The sequence below is a fragment of the Pleurodeles waltl genome, chromosome 1_1, assembly GCF_031143425.1.
Source record: "Pleurodeles waltl isolate 20211129_DDA chromosome 1_1, aPleWal1.hap1.20221129, whole genome shotgun sequence".
NCBI classification, from domain to species: Eukaryota; Metazoa; Chordata; class Amphibia; order Caudata; family Salamandridae; genus Pleurodeles; species Pleurodeles waltl.
The window spans coordinates 614,082,919-614,105,496 of record NC_090436.1 but is presented as its reverse complement, the minus strand read 5'-3'; the positions used below and the strand labels follow the sequence as shown (position 1 = coordinate 614,105,496).

Sequence of the window (22,578 nt, the reverse complement as noted above, 5' to 3'; positions counted from 1 at the left end):
TCTTTATGTCTTTCCCTGGGTTAAGGAAACGTGGCTCCTTTTCAAAATGAGCACCAGGGGCCTTGGCCCGCATTTCCATTGGCATTGCCCACCTCACACTCAAGCTTGATGCAGAGGCTAAACATCTTTTATAGGGAAATTTCTTGCCAGTAATATTTACATTCTGGCGTGAGAGTGCTTGTAAAGCTGGGCCCCGAGGCTTCCTTCCCATCGTGTGGCATCTAGTTCAAACGCACGCAGAGGCTCAGGGAAAGATGAAATGGCTTTCAGTGCTTCTCCCATCTGTCTCTTGAAAGTCAACTGTTTCATCAAAATGCCCGCCGTACCACATCCTTTAATCGTACAATTTGCATATCTGTATACCGCTTCTCATCTATATTTCTACGTGTAATGTTGAAGTAAACTTTGCATGTCCCATACTAGGGTTGCCATTCATTGCAAATATTTAACACTATGCTAAAATGGAGCTGTGAAGAAGAAAAAGAAAACACATTTTATAAAGGTAATGTTTTCGAAGTATAAATTGAGGTAGCAGCGTTTTTCAAAAGTGTGACTCAAAACATGTGTTCGTTTTGTGTCGTTTGCATCTATCTATGCTATCTAATCCGAAAAGAAACACATTTAACTACATAGCCGTATGAAACTATGTGATATATATTACAGTCGCCTCAGAGATGTGCTGTAGTCGCCTTTCTGTTGATCTTGTTTCAGCATTTAAGTGCACCATACTTGAGCTGTTCCTTCTGTTTTTCTAATAGGCTGAAATAAATGGCCCAGCAAATCCTTTCATTAGCCCAAGTGATAGACCTCCATTGACTCCGTGTTGCTCTCAGCATGTGGGCTGGAGACTCACCAACGGGCTCTCCAAGCTCTTCCTACCACCCATCGTTCCGCACATCCGTCTCCCAAAGATACCCGTGCCGCGACCCACGCCGACCGATCGATCGAAGACGAAGAAAGACTCAAAGGAGAAGAAGGAGCCTCGAACCTCTTTACGGTACAGAATTCAGACCCTGCACTGTGCAGATACTGAGCGCCATTTTGTTTTCATGCGTGATATCATTCTTTATTTATGAGAAGAGTCTTTAAATGTTTTAAGTGCTTTAAATGGGCCTCTGCTGTCACGTACTGAGTACTAGCACTGTTTTATTTTGAGAGGGAGAGTACCTGCACTTCTCAAGATAAACGTAATACTTTTAATAGGAGAGTACCGGTACGTCTTAGAAGCAAGCAGGTACTCTGATACAGAGTACCTGTGATAACGCGTCCAGTCCTTATAAATTACTTGTACCTGGACACGCTGGAGGTTGGTGAACCTTTTAGCCGAGTTGGGCTCTCCTCATCCTAGAATAGTCAGATCGCTTAAACCAATAATCAATAACTATTGTAATCGATACCCAATACTCTATTTCTAGATCAAAATAACACATTAGGAATCAAAACAGTCGGTAATTTGACGCAACATGACCTTTCAGTCATGAATAACCACACCAGTTTATTAAAAGTTAATGAGTTTATTTCCCTATATTAACAAAGCTAAAACGATATATATGAGTCTCAAAACCAAATGATATATGTATACGAACATTACTAGCAGTCCATAACGGCCGAAGAAACGCAATCTACGCAAAATCTGAATTATAATACCACCGTTATGGCAATGCAAATCACTAATATGAGTAATTGAATTTGACTAATTGCATACATCGGTCAGCATAACAAGATTTCAATTCAACATGGTGCGTCAAGTGAATACCTCGACTAACCTCTAATTAGCATTGGCATGTGGGGCTTCATGCAAAACGAATTTAGTCAACACAAATTTGGAAAAAACTTCTAGCTTGGGCCCTATCAAAATAGCAGTTGGTACCTAAAAGGAAAAACACAATGCATAATACAATTATCCTTTCATAATTACCAAATACAATCAGCATACAAGGAAAGTCTTCGTCCTTCAGGTACCAGTTCGATCAGCATGGGGCAGATTTCAAAGGGGCAGAGTTAAGGGCAAGTTTCCTTGCGGCAGCAAGGAGAATGGGGCAAAGTTACTGCATGGGCAAGACGGGGCAAATTAAAGTTAAAGGCCCATATTTATACTTTTTGACGCAAAACTGCGCTAACGCAGTTTTGCGTCAAAAAAATTAGCGCCGGCTAACGCCATTCTGAAGCACCATGCGGGCGCCGTATTTAATCAATGACGTTAGCCGCCGGCGCTGCCTGGTGTGCGTTGAAAAAAACGACGTACACCTGGCAGCGCCGGCGTAGGGGGATATGGGGCTTGGCCGTGAAAAAATGGGGCAAGTCAGGCTGAGGCAAATTTTTCGCCTCAACCCGATTTGCGTCATTTTTTTTCACTCCCAACCCCCATAGAAATGACTCCTGTCTTAGCAAAGACAGGAGTCATGCCCCCTTGCCCAATGGCCATGCCCAGGGGACTTCTGTCCCCTGGGCATGGTCATTGGGCATAGTGGCATGTAGGGGGGCACAAATCAGGCCCCCCTATGCCACAAAAAAAAATAAAAAAAATGACTTACCTGAACTTACCTTAATGTCCCTGGGATGGTCCCTCCAGCCTTGGGTGTCCTCCTGGGGTGGGCAAGGGTGACAGGGGGGGTCCCTGGGGCCATGGGAGGGCACCTCTGGGCTCCTTCAGAGCCCACAGGTCCCTTAACGCCTGCCTTTTGCAGGCGCTAAAAAACGGTGCAAAAGCAGCCGTATGTCATTTTTTTTGACCCGCCCACTCCCGGGCGTGAATTTTGCCCGGGAGTGTAAATACGGCGCACATGCCGCGGAGTCACTTTTTTAGACGGGAACGCCTACCTTGCATATAATTAACGCAAAGTAGGTGTCCACGCTAAAAAATGACGTAAACTCCATGGACTTTGGCGCTAGACGCGTCTAACGCCAAAGTATAAATATGGAGTTCGTTTTGCGTCGGAATTGCGTTAAAAAAAAACAATGCAATTCCGGCGCAAACAGAGTATAAATATGCCCCAAAGTCTCTAGGGTGAGAATTTTCAAAGTCTCTTTCTCTGGAATAGAGAAAAGAGCATCAAGATGTCGTCCAAGATGACGTCTGGCATTTGGATTCAAAGATGGCATCAAGGAAAAATGGCTGACTTCTCTTTGTCCGATGGGTTTAAGTAAGAAACTTTCCAAATTCATCAGGGTCTTCCATTGGAGGGTTCATATGGTGGCTTCAATTTGACCAATGAATAGTGTCTTTCTCCTAGTACTCATTTATGCATACATTGTCCTTGGAGCCTTGGAACACAAGTTGCAACAAAGTTTGCCAATTATTTCGCTATCAGTGCTTTTATTGTCCGCAGCTGCAGGAGCTGACCTTGTATCAAAGTGGATGAAACCGGCGTAGCACGAAACCTTGGAGATAAGTGTATTAGTCATCTCTACTGGAAAAATACGGAATAATGTCTTTTTGTTAATCAAAGTGAAAACCATGCAGTTAAATTTGAGATCTGGCGACTAGGCCAAAGCCTCTACTAAATTTAAGCTAAGCATAAAACAGTTTCAACAAGAAAATCATAGAACACATTTGCAATTATGACGGATTACTACAATTTTCAATTCTTCATGATTAATTAAGCTCATTTATAATAATGGCGAACTACTCCGAGGGCACAATTTCCCATGTACATTATTTTCTTTACTAAAATCACACTACATTATACGATTTTGGTTACATGATATATGAATATATGTTGGTCCTTCTTTTTCTGCGTCAACAATCCCTCCTCTGATGACTAATTATGTCATCACATCAAATCTTCCCACAAATTTTATTCCATTAAAATTCTGTTTAGTAATTTGGCACTTCAGTCAATTCCTTCTTTCTTTTGGTTCCCTTTGATTTTTCTCTGTATATTTCTACTATTTTGTTTTCTATTTTCTCTTCTCTTCTCCTATTGTTTCTTGTTTTCAATATTTTAATAGCTTTCCATATTCCCCAAATACCTAATAAACAAATTAATACTATTAATATTCCTTTCACTATTTTCAGTAATAATCCATTCCAAATGTTTCTGAGCCAATTTCCCACAGAAGCAAATCATTTTCCAACCTTCTCCCATACTCCTGGTTCTTTCAATTCTTTCAAATCTGTACTTTCGTTAGTTAAATTTGTAAGCATTTTTCTAATTTGCCCGCTGTTGTCCGGAATATAAGAACAACAGTGACGTGTACCAAGCATTTTGCAAACGCCGCCATCCTTTGCTAAAAGAATGTCTAAGGCAAACCGATTTTGAAGAGTCATAGCTCTTTCTTCAGCAAGTTCAGCATCCATCAGGATTATAGCTCCTGGGAATTTTGTCAACATGTTATCCACAATAGTAGACAACTTTCGTATTTTAATTGAATTCAATATGACTCCTACTGAAGGAATCATCGCTCCAAATATAGATCCTACCACACCAGAAGCTGTCTCCCTTTTTTGAACATGATGTGATTCAGACAGCTTTGGGAATTTCTTTAGGTCGTCCAATTGATAAATCTTTGGAAATACTATTCCCAAATAACATCTCCCATACCATCCTTTAGGAAGACGATAATAGGCGTTAAGTCCACAAATATAATATATCCCTGGAATAACTGGGTCTTGTCCATTCAGCATGAACGTCCATTTAGCTTGAAACAAAAACGTATGTTTACATTCACTCGTTCCCACAAAGATTGTGTCATAATATGATTTAGGCCTATATACACAGAGCCTCCCTACGTGTAAGGCATCTAAAGCTATTTTCCCTTGTGTTTTTATTGCGGCAAAAGCATAATTATCTACAGATGTCCTCTTGTGTAATTCCTTTTCTAATCTCTCCTCCTTCCTCATATCATCAGTGTGATCTAGAAAACTTTTCTCTATCGGTGAAAGCAAGCATGTAAGGTTTTCTCTGTGAGCTGTGTGAAAAGGTGACAATGGTTCAAAGAAACCCCTAACTAACTTTATATAATAATCTCTTGCTGTTTTACTCAGGAGCTCTATTATGGGGATATATGCAAATACAACATCATAATTGGAATAAAAGTAGTGAATGTACTCCTGGCCATAAACTCTGGTCATTAATAAACTACATGAAATTCCATACGTAAGAGGCAAGCTATGATATGTCACTACTTCCTTTACTGAGGTAGGTATTTGTGTGCACACATAACAATCTTTCGCATCCATTGTCTCAACATACTCATTCAACAAGCGATAGAAAACGTTGGACGAAAGTTCCTTCTTATCATGCAAATGTCTTTCGTCTTGTTTGAGTTTCTTCAAAGGAGTTAGTTCAGTAATAGGTTTAGAAGTAGAAGCATCATTCGCATCTCTCTCATTCTTTCCATGCATTCCAAAAACTATTGCTATAATGATTAGTACACATGCAGTTATTAGACCTATACACATGTATTTACAACACTTCATTTTATGTCCCTGTGTAGTGTAGCCTGTCATGATCTATATAGAATCAGAAAGTTGAAGACACTTTATCAAATCAAATTTGCAGATATCTATAAAGCTGAACGAGTTCAATGTTCACACGGTTTTCTTTAGCAGCTTAGTCTCTTATCGGTTAGCAGCTTTATCTCAAAATCAGTTTCAAAGTCAATCAAGTTAGAGCAATGTCTTAGCCGGTTCAAAAGTGAATCAGGTTGTCAATGTCTTGTTCGGTAATGTTCATGGAATTTCACTTCTCAAGTGCCAAAGTGACGTTCTGCTTCTTCGTTCTCAAGACTGAGAGATAGAAATTCGTCTGACCAATCGTTAGTGGCTATGTATGCCCACTCCAGACCAGAATATCTTCTGGTCGGTATTCTTTTCCTTTTCAATTTTGCATCTCCTTTTGACTCTCTCTCGCTGGTACTTTCTTCCTTGGCCGTGTCTTTCTCTTCACTTGGTGATGTTATTGCGACAGACACTTCTTTTCTTTTCTCTTTCAACTTTGGCCCTTCACTTTCGTTTAATATTTCCCTAGTTCTTAGTTTCACTGGCGATATGTTTTGTCTCCGTTTCGCACTGTTTTCACCTGATGGACCTGCAACCGGTTCTGGAAGACTTTGAACAGTTTCACTCTGTCCTGTCTTGTCTTCTCCCCCTGGAAGGTCAATCAGGTTTTCCTTTTCTTTTCCTGTATCGTCTGCTTCTGGGAAATCCCTCCTCTGATCAGGCTCTCCTGCTCCTTCACCTGTCTCAGGCTCTTTGTCACCTTCAGGACCTTCGTCACTTCCTGAGGCTTCTCCTTGGTCCTTCTCAAATGAGTCAGTTGTTTCTTCCTCAGAAAATATCTCTCCCTCCTCTATTTCTGCTTGTTCGCCTCCAAGTTCTCTTTGTTCTGTCTCTGTGCCTGGTACTCTCTTGTCAGTCACTGGCGATTTCAGCGCTTCAACTTCCTCTTCTGTGGGGCACGTCACCCTTTTCGTGTGACTGGCATGAATCCAGTTGGGAACTCCTGCACACTTCACAGCGGTGGTAGTTGTCAGAATCACCTGGAAAGGTCCTTTCCAACAGGGTTCCAGACACAACTTTCTCACATGCTTCTTTATCACGACCCAGTCACCTGCTTTCAGGGCGTGTCGTGGACCTTGGATCGGTGGCAAGGTGGTTGCCTCCACCTGGTGAGAAAAAGAGCGCACCACATCAGCTAGACCTTTGCAGTAGTCCAACACCATATCATCTGTAATATTCAAAAGGGCATTTGCAGGAACTGCTGGAAGCCTCATGGCTCTGCCCATGATGATCTCGTGCGGGGACAGTCCAGTCTTCCTATCAGGGGTATTTCTCATTGACATTAACACCAAGGGCAATGCGTCAGGCCATTTTAAGTTTGTTGATGCACATATTTTCGCCATCCTCGATTTCAATGTGCCATTCATTTGCTCCACTAGACCTGATGCTTCAGGGCGGTAGCTACAATGCAACTTTTGCTCAATGTTCAGCGCTGCACACAGTAATTTTATTACTTCGTTATTGAAGTGACTTCCCCTATCTGATTCTAAGGAGATCAGGAATCCAAAACGTGGTATTAGTTCTCAAGAGTAGTTTTGCAACTGTGAGACTGTCATTTCTGTGTGTAGGGTATGCTTCAATCCAGTGACTAAAAATACACACAATCACCAACACATACTTCAAGCCTCCATGCACAGGCATTTCAATAAAATCCATTTGCATCCTGCTGAATGGACCACCTGCCCTTCCAATATGGCTCAAATTTACTACTGTTCCCTTCCCTGCGTTCATTTGTTGGTAAATGACGCAACGATGGCAAACTGCTTCAGCAACTTGACGGAATTTGGGATTAAACCAATCAATTTTGAATAGTCTAACCATGGCATCCCTTCCAAGATGGGCATGTCCATGGTACAATCTGACTAACTGTGTCAAAAGACTGTTTGGCAGAACCAATCTCCCTTCACTTGAAACCCACAAATCATCTGGTTTCTTTACACATTGTAATTTGCTCCATGAGAGTTTCTCATCTTCACTAACATCGTTCTATAAGGATTTCAATTCATCAATTGTATCTACAACCTTTAGAGCAAAAGCTTCACTTGGTTCAAGTTCTGGCTCATTTATCAAGTTCCATTCGTCTCTGAGCAATATACAGTTCAATGCGCAAAACCTTGCGACTTGATCTGCATATCCATTTCCCAAAGAAACATAGTCTTGTGATTTTGAGTGTGCACTGCATTTTACCACTGCTACTTCTCCTGGTAACTGGATGGCATGGAACAATTCTCTTATTCTCTCACCATTTTTCACTGATGATCCTGAAGAGGTCATGAAGCCTCTTTGTGACCACAACTGTCCAAAGTCATGTACTATTCCAAATCCGTACTGACTGTCAGTGTAAATGGTGACTTTCATTAATGCGGAAAGTTGACAAGCCCTAGTAAGTGCTACCAGTTCCGCTATTTGTGAAGAGTAAACTCCTTGAAGCCAAGATGCTTCTAGAACACCTGTTATTGTACATACAGCATATCCTGCTTTCAATATTCCTAGTGCATCTCTTAAACATGAACCATCAACAAAAATAACTTGATAATTTTCTTCCAATCGGGTGTCTTTGATGTCAGGTCTTGGTTTTGTACAAAATTCAGTCACCTGAAGACAATCGTGCTCGATGTCTTCAGCGTTCTCAATTTCAACATTTTCACTGGGAAACAAAGTTGCTGGATTCAACGTAGTGCACCTTTTCAGCTGCACATTAGGTGAACCCAAAATTATTGTCTCGTACCTTGTAAGCCTAGCACCGGTCATGTGCTGTGTTCGGGAACGTGTCAAAAGTATCTCGACTGAGTGAGGGACCATGACTGTTAAAGGATGTACCATCACTATTCCTTCACTTTGATTTAGGCTGATACCAACTGCTGCTACGGAACGCAAGCACCCTGGCAGTGCTGCTGCAACCGGATCTAAAGTTTCTGAAAAATATGCTATTGGTCTGTTTACGACACCATGGGCTTGAGTCAAGACAGACAAGGAACATGCACCACGTTCATGACAAAACAATGTAAAAGGCTGCGTGTAATCAGGCATACCTAAAGCTGGAGCCCTGCACATGCATTCCTTTAATTCAATAAAAACATCATCTCTTTACAGCACCATTTCATCCAGCGCATCTTTCTGGGTCAGTTTCAGCAAAGGTTTGGCTAGAGTTGAGAAATTGGGAATCGATTGGCGACAGTAACTCATCATTCCCAAAAACTTTCTCACCTCTCTTCTCGTCTTCGGTGGACTCATTTGAAGCACACTTGTAATTCTCTCTTTCATAATTCTTCTCGACCCTTTCTCTATTTGGTGACTCAAATATTTCACTTTCTTCTGGCAGAACTGTAATTTTGAAGGGGACACTTTGTGTCCGTTCCTTCCCAAATGGTTCAATAGGGCAATGGTGTCAGCTGTACAGTCATTTTCTGTCTTGGACGCGATCAGCAAATCGTCAATATACTGTACCAAAGTTGATTCAAATGGTAATTCTAATGATTCCAAATCTTTCTTTAGAATCTGATTGAAAATTGATGGTGACTCCAAAAACCCTTGAGGAATTCGACACCAACTGTAGACTCTGTCTAGGAATTTGAAACAAAAGAGAAATTGGCTGTCCTCATGAAGAGGCACAGAAAAAAATGCTTGTGACAAGTCGATGACTGAGAACCACTCAGCATCACAAGGAACTTGAAACATTATCACAGCTGGATTTGGTACTACGGAACAACATTTGACTATTATGTCATCTATTTTCCTCAAATCCTGAACAATCCGGACCTTTCCACTCGGTTTTATTAGTCCCATGATTGGTGAATTACATGGACTGCTTAACACTTCTTTTAGTACTCCCTGTTTTACAAACTCATCAATGAGTTGGGCGACTTTCATGAGAGTGTCTTGTGCCATATGGTATTGTGGGGTCTGGGGAAAATTTACATTGGGTTTTACAGTCACTTTCACTGGTTCTACTCCTTTGACCAATCCTACTTCTTTCCCTGTCATATCCCACACTTCCTTTCCAACTGTTTCCTGTAACTCAGCAGGAATATCTGGTTTAGTGAGCATTGGATAAAGAGTAATCAGGGGATATTCTTCATCAACAGTTTCCACTTCGTCTCCTCCTAAACTGTCCTCTTCTTCCTCATCACTGTTTGTCTGAATTTTAATTCCATCATTTGAACACATAATCGAGCATCCCAATTTACACAATAAGTCTCTCCCTAATAGTGATATCGGGCTTGAGTCACACACCACAAATTTATGTGACCCTTGATAGTTACCAATTCTGACTTGCACTGGATCTGTGATTGGGTTTGTCAGGTACCTATTTGCTACTCCCACTACTTGAACTGTTCTCCCTGAAAGTGGCAAATTTGGTACTTCAATGCTTCTAACTGTAGAACGTGTAGCTCCGGTGTCAACCAAGAACGAAACACGGTGACCCATAACTCTCCCCCTTCCACATACAGACCCTTTTGATCAACTTCCAAGGATGCTGCAAGCATACAATTTCCCTCCTCATCTGAACTTTCACTCTCCCATGCATCGTTTATTCCATTCTCACTGTGTAACGGGAATTGGTGTACTGTGTCATTTGGTTCATCCCTTGACCCGCGACCTGTTGAGGAAGCATCACTTGTTGCTGATTCATTGGTGCTAAGGGTATTTGCATTTGCTGATTAGGTACCATAGGAAACTGCTGTTGCATTGGCTGCAACTGTGCCATTTCTGCACGGGGCATTTGCACCTGCTGCGGTTGTATGGGTTGTAAACCCTGCATCTGATTTACATTATTTTGAAAATTTGGATTTGGACCTCTCAATTTCGGTACTCTCATATTCTGAAATGCATTGCCATCATTGTTTTGCTGACCTACACCTTCCTGCGCCATCATTGGGCACTCCCGTTTCCAATGCCCGACGATTCCGCACGTGTGACATGGCATCACCTTCTTCATTGCCTGTATACCATTTGGAATCATAACAGTATTTAAATCAGGACCATTATTCACAAAACCTCCTCGGCCTCTGCCTCTCATTTGTGGCTGGAACATAGCATTTCCCTGCTGTTGCTGCTGCGGCAGCTGTTGTTGAAAACCTTGTAAACCTTGCAAACCTGTCTGAGCTGGTCTAAGCTGCATCACCATCACCTTTTCTTTCAACCTTTTCTGCTTTGTCTCAATCTCATCACTGCAGTATTTTGCATAGTTCAACACTTCATTGATCGATTTTGACTGCCAACAAATCAAATGCATTTTAATCATCTGACTAATCTCGGGTCCCAAACCTTCCACAAATCTGAACACAAAGTGGAGCATGTCCTTTGCCTCGATCGTTTCCGTTCCACTGTAATTTTTTAATGCTTTCAACAATCTCTCATAATACGCATGTATTTACTCTTTAACTTCTTGTGCCGTTCTGTCAATCCTCTGCCAATCCACATTTTTCGACGCAACCTTTGTTTTCAAGTGCTCAATCACCTTATGGTATAAACTCATTACCGTAGGTGATGGTGCACCTGTGTCCCTGTCCCTTTCTGGTTCACTTGTTGGCCAACCTACAGCCCTTTTACAGTCTTCCCACAAATCTACCGGAACCACAATTTCGAATTAGGTGTTCAGGTCTTCCCAAAGACATTTTGCGAGTTTCACAAATCTATCTGTTTGTTGATACCATTCAATCGGTTTCTCTCCTAATTTAGGGAAATCATCCGTAAAGGATTGAATATCGCACCTGTGCCACAGTACATGTACAAGTTTTCCCTCTGCTGTTTCTCTCATTGGCAACATAGTTATCAGGTCGTCATTCTGTTGTGCTTTTTCATTCCGATCTAGGGTACTTTCTTTCTTTTTGTCCTTTTTCTTAACCCATCTACTTTCCCACTTGTCTAAACATCTCCAGACCTGCGCGCTCTGCAGTATCTCCTTAAGGTGTGTTTTCATCCCTGCAGATCTCATGTGTTCAAAGTCTTTTGTCTCAAAGTCTAGCCTGTAACTTCTGCTCAAGTGTTTAGTCTTACCTATATCGATCTCGTTTCTGTCTGCAATTTCTTGTAACTTCTTATGTATGCTGCTCACTTCTCTTGTAATCCTAGGGCACATGTAGCTCAGCTCTTCTTCTGTGTATGATTCTAACCTGTTCAGACCCATCATTCCCTCTACTAGTTCATCTGCTTCCATGCGCATTCTTATTTTATTCAGGTATTCTTCTCCCTTCCCGCTGGATGTACTCTGTGGGGAGTTCAGACTGTTGAACCATTGTGTTAGCTTTTGTGCGTTCAGTCCCATTAATGTAGCACTTACATCAACTGCTACTGATGGTTGCTGCAACGTTTCAGTTTTTGAAGTTAACGGTACTATTAGTGGTGGATTTGACCTTACCACAGTTGACGGAGCACAAATTGGAATTGGGCTAAATTCCGACAAAGACCCAGATCCATTTGGCAGTGTTCCTACCGGAGTCGTTCCTGGAGTGTTTTCTATGCATCTTCTCCCTGTCTCATTTTGTGTCATTACCCCTTGATCGCATGCGTTTGGGTTTGCCTGTATATACAATGGCACTGGCGGACCTACAGTGATAGGCAGAGATATTGCATCTGGATTCTGTCTGTTCCCCGAATTCTGTGGCATGTTAATCCCCACATTATGGTTCATCATTGCTGGCATACCTAACTGGCTCTCTGTTACTCGAGTGTACCTCGGCACTTCTTGTACCTGTTTTTGAGGCATCAAAATTTGTGTTGATTCGGCTTGAATCAATGTTGGTCTTTGATAATTCTGTCCTCCCTGCGCCATTAAATCAGAAGTCATTCCCAGATTGTGCTCATCACAGCAGCGCCTTTGAACCTGCGGCTGATAATTATCGACAGGATTCAATTTAGGCACGTCAGGATATGTCCTCTGAATTTGTGGTATTTGTGGTGCAAAGGGCATATCGGAACTGCTCTGCCTCTGTGATATTCTCAAATTCGGTGTCACATTACCTTGTATTGGTTCTGGAGGGGCAGTACTAGTGCTTGAGCCATTTTCGCTTTCCACATATGGTGGCGGGCGATCATTTAGCAATTGTATAATGAACTCCTCATTGTCTGACTCGTCTGATCTTTTCAAATTTCTGTTGTTTTCCCTATCTCTGGACTGACTCCTGTTTGTTTTATAGGTAGCTTTCCTTCCTTCCGTCTCTGCTTCATCAGTAATTGCTGGAAACAATTTAATTCCCCCGTCTGATCTCCAAACCTTTTGTGTGCTATCCCATCGAGCATCCGCTAGTGTCTTTTCTACTTTTCTTATTCTTGTCTCAAATTTCTTTTGTTGTTGGTTTCTAGCTATTAGCTCCCAAATTGCTAATGCCTCAAACTGTGCTGGTCTTGGAGGTACTTTCATGTCGTATAGCGCGAATCTTAAATTCTCCAAAACTCTTAGATTAAACGATCCATGGATAGGGAACGCTACACTTCCATACTTTTCTGTTAATTTGCACCATTGCTTTAGCCAAAGGCATGGTGCGACACCCTTTTCTTCAATCACGATGTAAGCTGGTGTACCCTCAGGCGGTGTTTCTTCCCCTATATTTGCTTTTATATGTACATCTCCCCTCAAGGCACTCTTAAATGCTTAGAAAAATTTCATCTTTCTGTCTTTTATTTTTCTAAAATATGTAATCAATAAGTGACTTTAATTCCCGGAATACTCTTCGTTTGCCTTTGCCCACCAATTGCGCTTCACGGACTGCGTCCAATCCGTGCGCGACCCTTCTCACCACCCAACCTATCCCAGCGCGGCTCCTAGTGACGTCACACTCACACACTGCGGCTGACAAAGTCCAGCGGCTTGTCCTCCTTCATTCAGCTTCACTCAAAACTAATTTCCGCAATATATCGCGAGCACTAACTAAGAAGAAGAAAACAAATCTGTCGGTTTACTACAGGAAGGGTAATACAATCGCTTCAGAAACCTTAGGGATTTTTTACTAGCCTCAGCAGTTATTCCATCTTTCTCGGTTTCCTGCTCTCGCAAGCAAAATTTGACCCGCAAACTTTACTCTCAACTGATCAATGAACGATTCTAGTGCACCTTAGAATTCATCAAATCTCAAAGTCGAAAATTTTCTTTCATTCCTCAATATTCATACTGACTCGTTGACCACGCCCGATCAACCTATTAAACCGAACAGATTACAACATCAATCAAGTGTCTCATACACTTTTCAACATACTCCGGAGTCTCTTGACCTCGCAGGGCCCGTCTCAACATCAACAACCAAGTGGACAATTTTTCCTGCACAAAGCGCTACACACATGTGAAGTTCGACGACTTCCCTACTCTCACACTTTGGAGTAACACTCCTCTCAAATCTTTTAATTGGAGTTCGTAACCCCCTAAAATCCTCACAAACTTCTCAATTAATCTGCGAACATAAGCTGTGCAAGCGCAAAACCCTAACTTCTCTCATACCGTCACTAGAACTGCCGGAAACATTCTCACACCTCCATTTCCTCCATTCGCAAGCTCCGAGATTCCGTGAAAGTCATTGGGGATTTAGGGCTTCATCATCTCTCCAACTTGTTTTATCAAAGAAAATTCTAACTTGACTCCGTCTATTGTTCGGATGGGGTCCCAAAGGGCCAAACCATCAATCTCTGCTACCATCTACTGATAACGCGTCCAGTCCTTATAAATTACTTGTACCTGGACACGCTGGAGGACAGTAAACCTTTTAGCCGAGTTGGGCTCTCCTCATCCTAGAATAGTCGGATCGCTTAAACCAATAATCAATAACTATTGTAATTGATACCCAATACTTTATTTCTAGATCAAAATAACACATTAGGAATCAAAACAGTCGGTAATTTGACGCAACATGACCTTTCAGTCACGAATAACCACACCAGTTTATTAAAAGTTAATGAGTTTATTTCCCTATATTAACAAAGCTAAAACGATATATATGAGTCTCAAAATCAAATGATATATGTATACGAACATTACTAGCAGTCCATAACGGCCGAAGAAACGCAATCTACGCAAAATCTGAATTATAATACACGGTTATGGCAATGCAAATCACTAATATGAGTAATTGAATTTGACTAATTGCATACATCGGTCAGCATAACAAGATTTCAATTCAACATGGTGCGTCAAGTCAATACCTCGACTAACCTCTAATTAGCATTGGCATGTGGGGCTTCATGCAAAACGAATTTAGTCAACACAAATTTGGAAAAAACTTCTAGCTTGGGCCCTATCAAAATAGCAGTTGGTACCTAAAAGGAAAAACACAATGCATAATACAATTATCCTTTCATAATTACCAAGTACAATCAGCATACAAGGAAAGCTTCGTCCTTCAGGTACCGGTTCGATCAGCATGGGGCAGATTTCAAAGGGGCGGAGTTAAGGGCAAGTTTCCTTGCGGCAGCAAGGAGAATGGGGCAAAGTTACTGCATGGGCAAGATGGGGCAAATTAAAGTTAAAGTCTCTAGGGTGAGAATTTTCAAAGTCTCTTTCTCTGGAATAGAGAAAAGAGAATCAAGATGTCGTCCAAGATGACGTCTGGCATTTGGCTTCAAAGATGGCATCAAGGAAAAATGGCTGACTTCTCTTTGTCCGATGGGTTTAAGTAAGAAACTTTCCCAATTCATCAGGGTCTTCCATTGAAGGGTTCATAGGGTGGCTTCAATTTGACCAATGAATAGTGTCTTTCTCCTAGTACTCATTTATGCATACATTGTCCTTGGAGCCTTGGAACACAAATTGCAACAAAGTTTGCCAATTATTTCGGTATCAGTGCTTTTATTGTCCGCACCTGCAGGAGCTGACCTTGTATCAAAGGGGATGAAACCGGCGTAGCACGAAACCTTGGAGATAAGCGTATTAGTAATCTCTACTGGAAAAATACGGAATAATGTCTTTTTGTAAATCAAAGTGAAAACCACGCAGTTAAATTTGAGACCAGGTGACTAGGCCAAAGCCTCCACTAAATTTAAGCTAAGCATAAAACAGTTTCAACAAGAAAATCATAGAACACATTTGCAATTATGACGGATTACTACAATTTTCAATACTTCATGATTAATTAAGCTCATTTATAATAGTGGCGAACTACTCCGAGGGCACAATTTCCCATGTACATTATTTTCTTTACTAAAATCACACTACATTATACGATTTTGGTTACATGATATATGAATATATGTTGGTCCTTCTTTTTCTACGTCATCACCTGCACTTCTATTTTTCCATTTCAAGCACTGGAGAAGACAATTGTCACAGTGCCAAGGACCCCGAGGTTGGCTTGTTTACTTTAAAGAGTTACACAGTGACTGCATGTTGCTTGATAAATCAGAATTATGAATGACCGATGCTCCCATACCACTATGATTACATTCTTTTCGATGAGTGAGCAGAAATCTTACTATCTGATAGAGACTTCTAGCTGCAGATTCCTTACCTTTGAATTCCCTGGCGTCTGCTTCAAATCCGGAATCTTTTTGCTGAGCAATTCCTTGCATGTGCAGTTGGGTGGGGTCGTTCGGTTCCGCGTGTGTCGTCTGGCTCCGCGTGGCTTCGTCAGCGTTGTTGGAGCTGTCTGTGATGTCACGGTCATCTATATAGACACCACCTTGGCGCGCGTATATCAGTTCTTTTCTCTCCGCAGGTATCTCTCTAGTGCCTTGACGGGGCCACGACTTGAAGTCGTGCTCTGACTGCCGGGCCATGGCCCGAAAGCTTTGAGGAAGCAGTTCCTAAAGCTCATGGCGGCCCGGCAGTCGACTTTGGTCGGTGCGAAGCCTCGGAGGTCACAGTCCCGCTCAAGGAGGAGGTCATGGAACCATTCCAGGAGCCCCAAGTCCTCTTCGTCCCACTCCTCGGAGAAGAGGCACAAAAAGAAGAAGAAGTCCAAGCAGATTTCGACTTTGGCATGCCCGTCGGCCGACGAGGCATCTCGGGAACGTCGACGTTCCGAGCAGCGTTCTGCAGAGCCATTGCTAGGGTCGACTTTGCGTCTCTCCTCCTTTCCGGGAACCGGAGTGACCCCCACTCAAATAAAGGAATTTTACGAGGCCATGTGCCTTGTTTTTGAGAGGGATGCCCCTGCGGGTGGGTCTGCAGACCTCGCGGTGTCAACAGGGGCCCATCGGATTCTACGCCGGTGGCTTCGGCCTCGTCGCCTTTGGGGACCCCGGGATACGTTAGCAGATTCGGACCGGCACCAGGCTCTCACAATCGGCCCCCTCCGGCTCCAGGCACCACATTGACCCTCCCTCCACCACCGGCACCCACTGGTGGTGGTAGCCCCATCCTCATTCCTGATGATCTGGAGTCGGAATGAGATCGTTTGACGCCGATTCCGACTTCAATGGCGCTGACTAGGCCCAGATCAGTGCCTGATGCTTATTTTGAACAGCCAGGCCAGGCACATGTGAGGAGTAGAAGGGGTCTGAGGACCCTTTAGAATATGGATTGGAGCAGGAGCAGGACTGGTGTGATGATCTAGGGGAAGCCAGTGGACTGGATACTTCTCCAGATGCTGGCATGCTCTCATCTGCTTCTGTGGCTACGGAGGATGGGCATCTTATGCCATGGTGGTAGGCAGCTGAGGTCTTGGACCTAGACTTGCCTACGGTGCCAGTCAGGACTAATCTCCTGACAGAGGTGCTTCAGCCAGGGGTTGCTACATCAGAGCCGATGTTACCCTTCAATGAAACCCTTACAGCATCCTGTGCGAGGATGAGGTTGTGGTACTTTCAGACCCAGAAGTCTAGCCAGAGGTCGGCCACCACCCAGCACCCCCTCTTCCGCAACGCTCAAGCCCTCCTAGTATGGTTCTGCAAGACCATGTCTGTCCAGTCGGAGGGAGGATTCAATTTAATCTCCTCACTGGCGGTCCATAACATTGTACAAGTGGGTCTTGCAGATCATACAGAACGGCTGTTCCCTCACCTTCCAGTCTTTCCCTCCCTCTATTCCTCCGGTAAAAGAATGGTGATGGAGGATCATTTGATCTTATTTCGCGAGGAAGTTACTGCTCCCTTGGCCAAGGGAGCCATAGAAAGGGTCCCGATGTCAGAAGTAGGCAGTGGTTGTTATTCCCGCTACTTTCTGATCCCAAAGAAGAACAAGGGTCTTTGCGCCCCTTTTTTGGATTTAAGAGATGTAAAACCTCTTCCTCAAAAAGGAGAAATTCAAGATGCTCACTCTTGCTCAGGTCTTGTCTGCCCTAGACCAAGGAGACTGGATTGTAGCGTTGGGCTTGCAGGATGCATATTTTCACATCCCCATCCTGTCCATCCACAGGCGTTACTTGTGGTTCAAGGTGGGCTACGAGCACTTTCAGTTTACCGTGCTCCCCTTTGGTCTCACCAGTACTCCTCTGGTTTTCACTGAGGTGATGGCAGTGGTGGCAGCTCATCTGCGCAGGTTAGGGATTTCAGTCGTCTCCTACCTTGATGGCTGGCTGTTGAAGGCTCCTTCGCCCCAGGCTCTGTCACACACCTTCAGACTATGGGGACCTCCTGCATTCCCTGGAGTAAGGCACACCTGACTCCCTCTCAGAAGCTCCCTTTCATCGGAGCTGTTCTGAACACAGTGCAGTTTTGGTCCTATTCTCCCAAGCAGCGAGTCCAGGATATTCAGGTTATGATACTGATGTTTCAGCCTCTATCCTGGATTTCGGTGGGACAGACTCTGAGGCTGTTGGAATTCATGGCTTCCTGCATCCTGTTAGTCAAAAATGCCAGATGGCATATGAGGGCTCTGCAATGGGACCTGAAGTTCCAGTGAGCACAGCATCAGGGAAATCTTACTGACACGATTCAGATCTCAGAGGGAATTGCAAAAGACCTGCAATGGTGGTTAGTGAACTGCAATTGGGTCAAAGGCAGACTCCTCTCCATTCCCCAACCAGATCTCACAGTAGTGTCAGATGCGTCACTTCTGGGATGGGGTGGCCACCTAGGAGAGGCAGAGATCAGGTGCCTCTGGTTTCTGGCGGAATCCGGGCTCCATATCAACTTATTGGAGCTCCGGGTGATCTGGCTAGCATTGAAAGCATTTCTTCCTGTTGTGAAAGGGAAGATAGTGCAGGTGTTCACAGACAACACCACTGCAATGTGGTACTGCAACAAGCAAGGCGGTGTGGGATTGTGGACCCTTTGTCAAGAGGCTCAGCGTTTTTTGACATGGCTGGAACAGCAGGGTATCCCCCTGGTGGTTCAACACCTGGTGGGTTCTCTGAACACCAGTGCGGACAAACTCAGCTGTCGATGCCTAGCTCATCACGAATGGTATTTCCATCCGGAGGTGGCCCAAGGACTCTTTTAGTAGTTGGGAGAGTCTTGGTTAGATCTGTGCGCCTCCATAGAGAATACGCAATGTCAGCAGTATTGCGCGTTGGAGATACTTCATCGATACACACGCGTACTCGCGCTTCACGTTTTGACTCATTGGAAGGTGGATTGATATAACTGATATCAGCAGATAAGTTGCTTAACGGAATTATTCTGGGATTCGCTTGTAAGGAATACTTATGATATAGGACGCATCTACATATATGTTTAGCCCTGATGAAGTCATTGGGAAACTCCCGGACCAAACACGTGTTGGCTATCAATTTGGATGCGGCTGCTAAAATTTAAATAATAAGCTATATCATCCTTTGAAGAATATGATTGAAACTTGATTTGAGAAAATCTGGACGGGCTATCAATTTGGATGCGGCTGCTAAAGTTTAAATAATAAGCTATATCATCTTTTGAAGAATATGATTGAACTTTGATTAGAGAAATCTGGACTTGGACTTTGGATCATAGCAATCTTGGAACAACAGATCAATTAATTCTACTATTTGGATTTGGACAGTGATACTGTAATTGGGGATTATGTTGGAAATAATCCTATTAATTTTCAGAAATATATGACAAAACATTACCTATGTATACTGACTTATGAGTACTATTATTTTTCATGTTATAATGAGTACCTCTTGTACTTTATATTTGCAATAGTGCTTTTAGCATCTATCAAGACCTTTTGGGTGTGGTCTTTCAAGAGTGCACCATTTCGAGATTCGACATTCTTCGTTAATATTCACCTCGCTACCCAGAGCGCCTAGTTTTCTCCCAGTACAATACACCCACACGTAGTTAGAGTTTCCAAGGTGGCAATCGCTCGGCAACGCTTTTCGTCGCAAGTGGAATGCAGGCTTCCTATGAGCATTTCCGCCCATTCCACTCCTGCCCAGATTTCTCAAGAAAATCAAGAACGGCCGGGCCCAAGTCATCTTAGTGGCCCCGGATTGGGCACAAAAAGTCTGGTATCCTGAGCTATTCAAAATGAGCATCAATCCTCTGATCAGGCTGCCCCTTCGAGAGGATCTCCTGTTGCAGCAGCAGGGGAGGGTTCTCCACCCGAACCTGTCAACTCTGCGCCTTCATGTGTGGAGATTGGGAGTTAATGGCTTTTGACCTTCCTCATGAAGTCTGTAAGTTTATTTTGGCAGCCAGGCGGTCCCTCCACTAAAATGGTATACGCCTGCTGTTGGAAACGCTTTGTATATTATTGTACAGCAAGGTCTATTGACCCTCTTTCTGCTTCTCTTTCTGACATTCTTCTCTTCATTCTGTCTCTAGCCAAGCAGCGTTCTACCTTAGGGACTCTAAAGGGCTTTCTTTCTGTCTTATCGGCATTACTTCAGCTACCTGACCAGCCTTCTTTGTTCAAATCTCCCATTGTACATAGATTCCTCAAAGGGCTTGTACATATGTTTCCCCCTATGCCCTTTATTATGCCTCAATGGGACTTAAATCTTGTCCTCACATTTCTCATGTGTGCTCCCTTCGAGCCTTTGCACAACTGTCCCCTCCAGCTGCTCACCATCAAGACAGCCTTCTTAGTGGCAATAACATCTGCCAGGACGGTGCGTGAGATGCAAGCCCTGTCATCAAAGCCACTGTATCTCACTACCCATCCAGATAAAGTGGTTCTCAGAACTTGTGCCTCTTTCCTCCCCAAGGTGGTGACCCCATTCCACCTGGGTCAGTACACCACCCTGCCCACCTTCTTTGCTCCACCGCATCCTTCTAAAGAAGAGGAGCGACTCCATCGACTGGACCCAAAAAGAGCATTGTTGTTCTACCTTGACCGCACAAAAGAGTTCCGGGTGGATGACCAACTCTGTTTGGGGTACATTGGAGCAAAGAAGGGTTGGAGAAGCGAACCATTTCGCGCTGGGTCGCATTGGCCAGGAAGCAGCCTCCCGAGGGCTTGTGGGCTCATTCTGCGAGGGCAAAGCTACTACCAGTGCTAGCTCGAGGCGTACCAGTCCTGGAGATCTGTCAGGCGGCAACGTGGGTGTCTTTGCATACATTTGCAAAATGTTACTGCATGGACAGTCAGGTATGAAGGGACGGGTACATTGCCCGTTCAGGTTCAGTCCTACAGGACTTTTTAGTGTAAGGAGTAGTATCCGCAGCCCACCACCAGGAGGTTATGGCTTGGGTATCTATTCAAAGGTAAGATAGAAGTTACTATCAAATGAACAAGTTACTTAACTTCGGTAAAGCACTATCTGGTAGAGACTCTATCTAGCTGCAGATTCCTTACACCCACCCATGCCTCCCCGCTCAGCGGATATGACTAGTAGGGTTAGGGTTTATCCCTTTTCAGCTTTCTAGTTTGCACAAATAAATGTTGGTTCTATCCATGACTGCGCTTTTGGCATGAAAGTTTTGTGGATAAAAGAACTGACGTACGCAGGCCGAGGTGGCGTCTATATAGACGACCGTGACATCACAGATGACTCCAACAACGCTGACTAAGCCACGCGGAGCTGGATGACCCACACGGAACCCGAAGATCCCACCTGATGGAGTGTGCAGGGTATTGCTCAGCAAAAAAATTCCAGATTCGAAGCTGACACCAGGGAATTCAAAGGTAAGTAATCTGCAGCTAGATAGAGTCTCTACCAGATAATGCGTTACTGAAGGTAAGTAACTTGTTCAACAAGCTTTCTGTTACAAAAGCTTATTGCACTGCATTACACTTGTCAATAGTTGTTTACTTTTCTGATACAAGTTCACCTTTAAGCCTATTTTTCTCACTCCTCGAAATAATGGTATTCTTTCTTTTACATTTTGAGTCAGGTGTAATTTTTAGGTCTTAACTTGTGAAAGGCCTGTCATGGGCTTCCCAAAATTAACAGTGGACTTAAATTCCGCCTCTTGCTTATGACTGGTTGACTTTATTGTCACTTTATTTTGCTTGCTTCTTATTCCATGGCTTGACTTTTCCATCATGTGTTTGTCCTTCCCTGGAGCACATTTTATTTACCATCCTTTAGCTTGAGTGAGTTGTATTCTTCCACTGCTCACTTTTAGGGAACAACAACCCTGCCTAGTGCCACGCATCTTGTGTTACAATAATGCATTTTCGGTTGTTTTCCCGCATTACTGCAATGCCTGAGATTGTCACTCAAAAGAACTGTGTCCTGAGGTGTGATAAAACCATGTAGTTCCAGTTTCTCACTTTGCTAGCTAAGCTCCGAGTACTGTTTATCAAAGGCCACAAGGTGGCACTGGTATACAACAGGAGGTATAGGATACTCTATATATTACAAGAAATATGTTCCCCACTATCATAGAAACTCATATCCCAGCCATGCGAACCACAGAGATTTGAGGACCTAAACACAAAACCACACACCTGCCTAATTAGCGTACAAAAGCACCGCTGATCAAACCATGGTACCCAACATGGCACTGCTTTCAGCGGACAGGTGTAAATGTTATGTTCCTCCCACCATGAAGACAGCATGTGGGAAGATGCTCCACACACGTGCACAGGTGGCGGGTAAGCACGCCACAGACCCTTCACTTTTCCCTGGCTCTCATGTCCCAGGGCAGGAGGACCCAGGGACATAGTTTCTTCTTGCACCAGCCCTCCTTAGCAACACAGTTATGGGGCCCCATGGTCCAAGCACTGATCCTCGGGTAGATGGGACACCGAAGGGAAATCTGGTGCCCGGGGAAGGGGCCCCACACATTCCTTTTCCCCATAGACCATTAATCAATAATGTGCCAACCACCATGAGGTT

At 43.6% G+C, this 22,578-nt stretch overlaps 1 protein-coding gene across 2 annotated transcripts in view; it reads left to right on the top strand.

Annotated features, from left to right (window-relative positions):
- The window catches only part of TMEM232 (transmembrane protein 232), a 756,305-nt gene that overhangs the window by 330,570 nt on the left and 403,157 nt on the right, over window positions 1-22,578 (top strand). For both annotated transcript variants that reach the window (XM_069226429.1, XM_069226419.1), the window contains exon 12: window positions 759-997. In XM_069226429.1, the coding sequence (XP_069082530.1) occupies window positions 759-997 (239 nt within the window). The remainder of the gene's footprint in view (window positions 1-758; window positions 998-22,578) is intronic.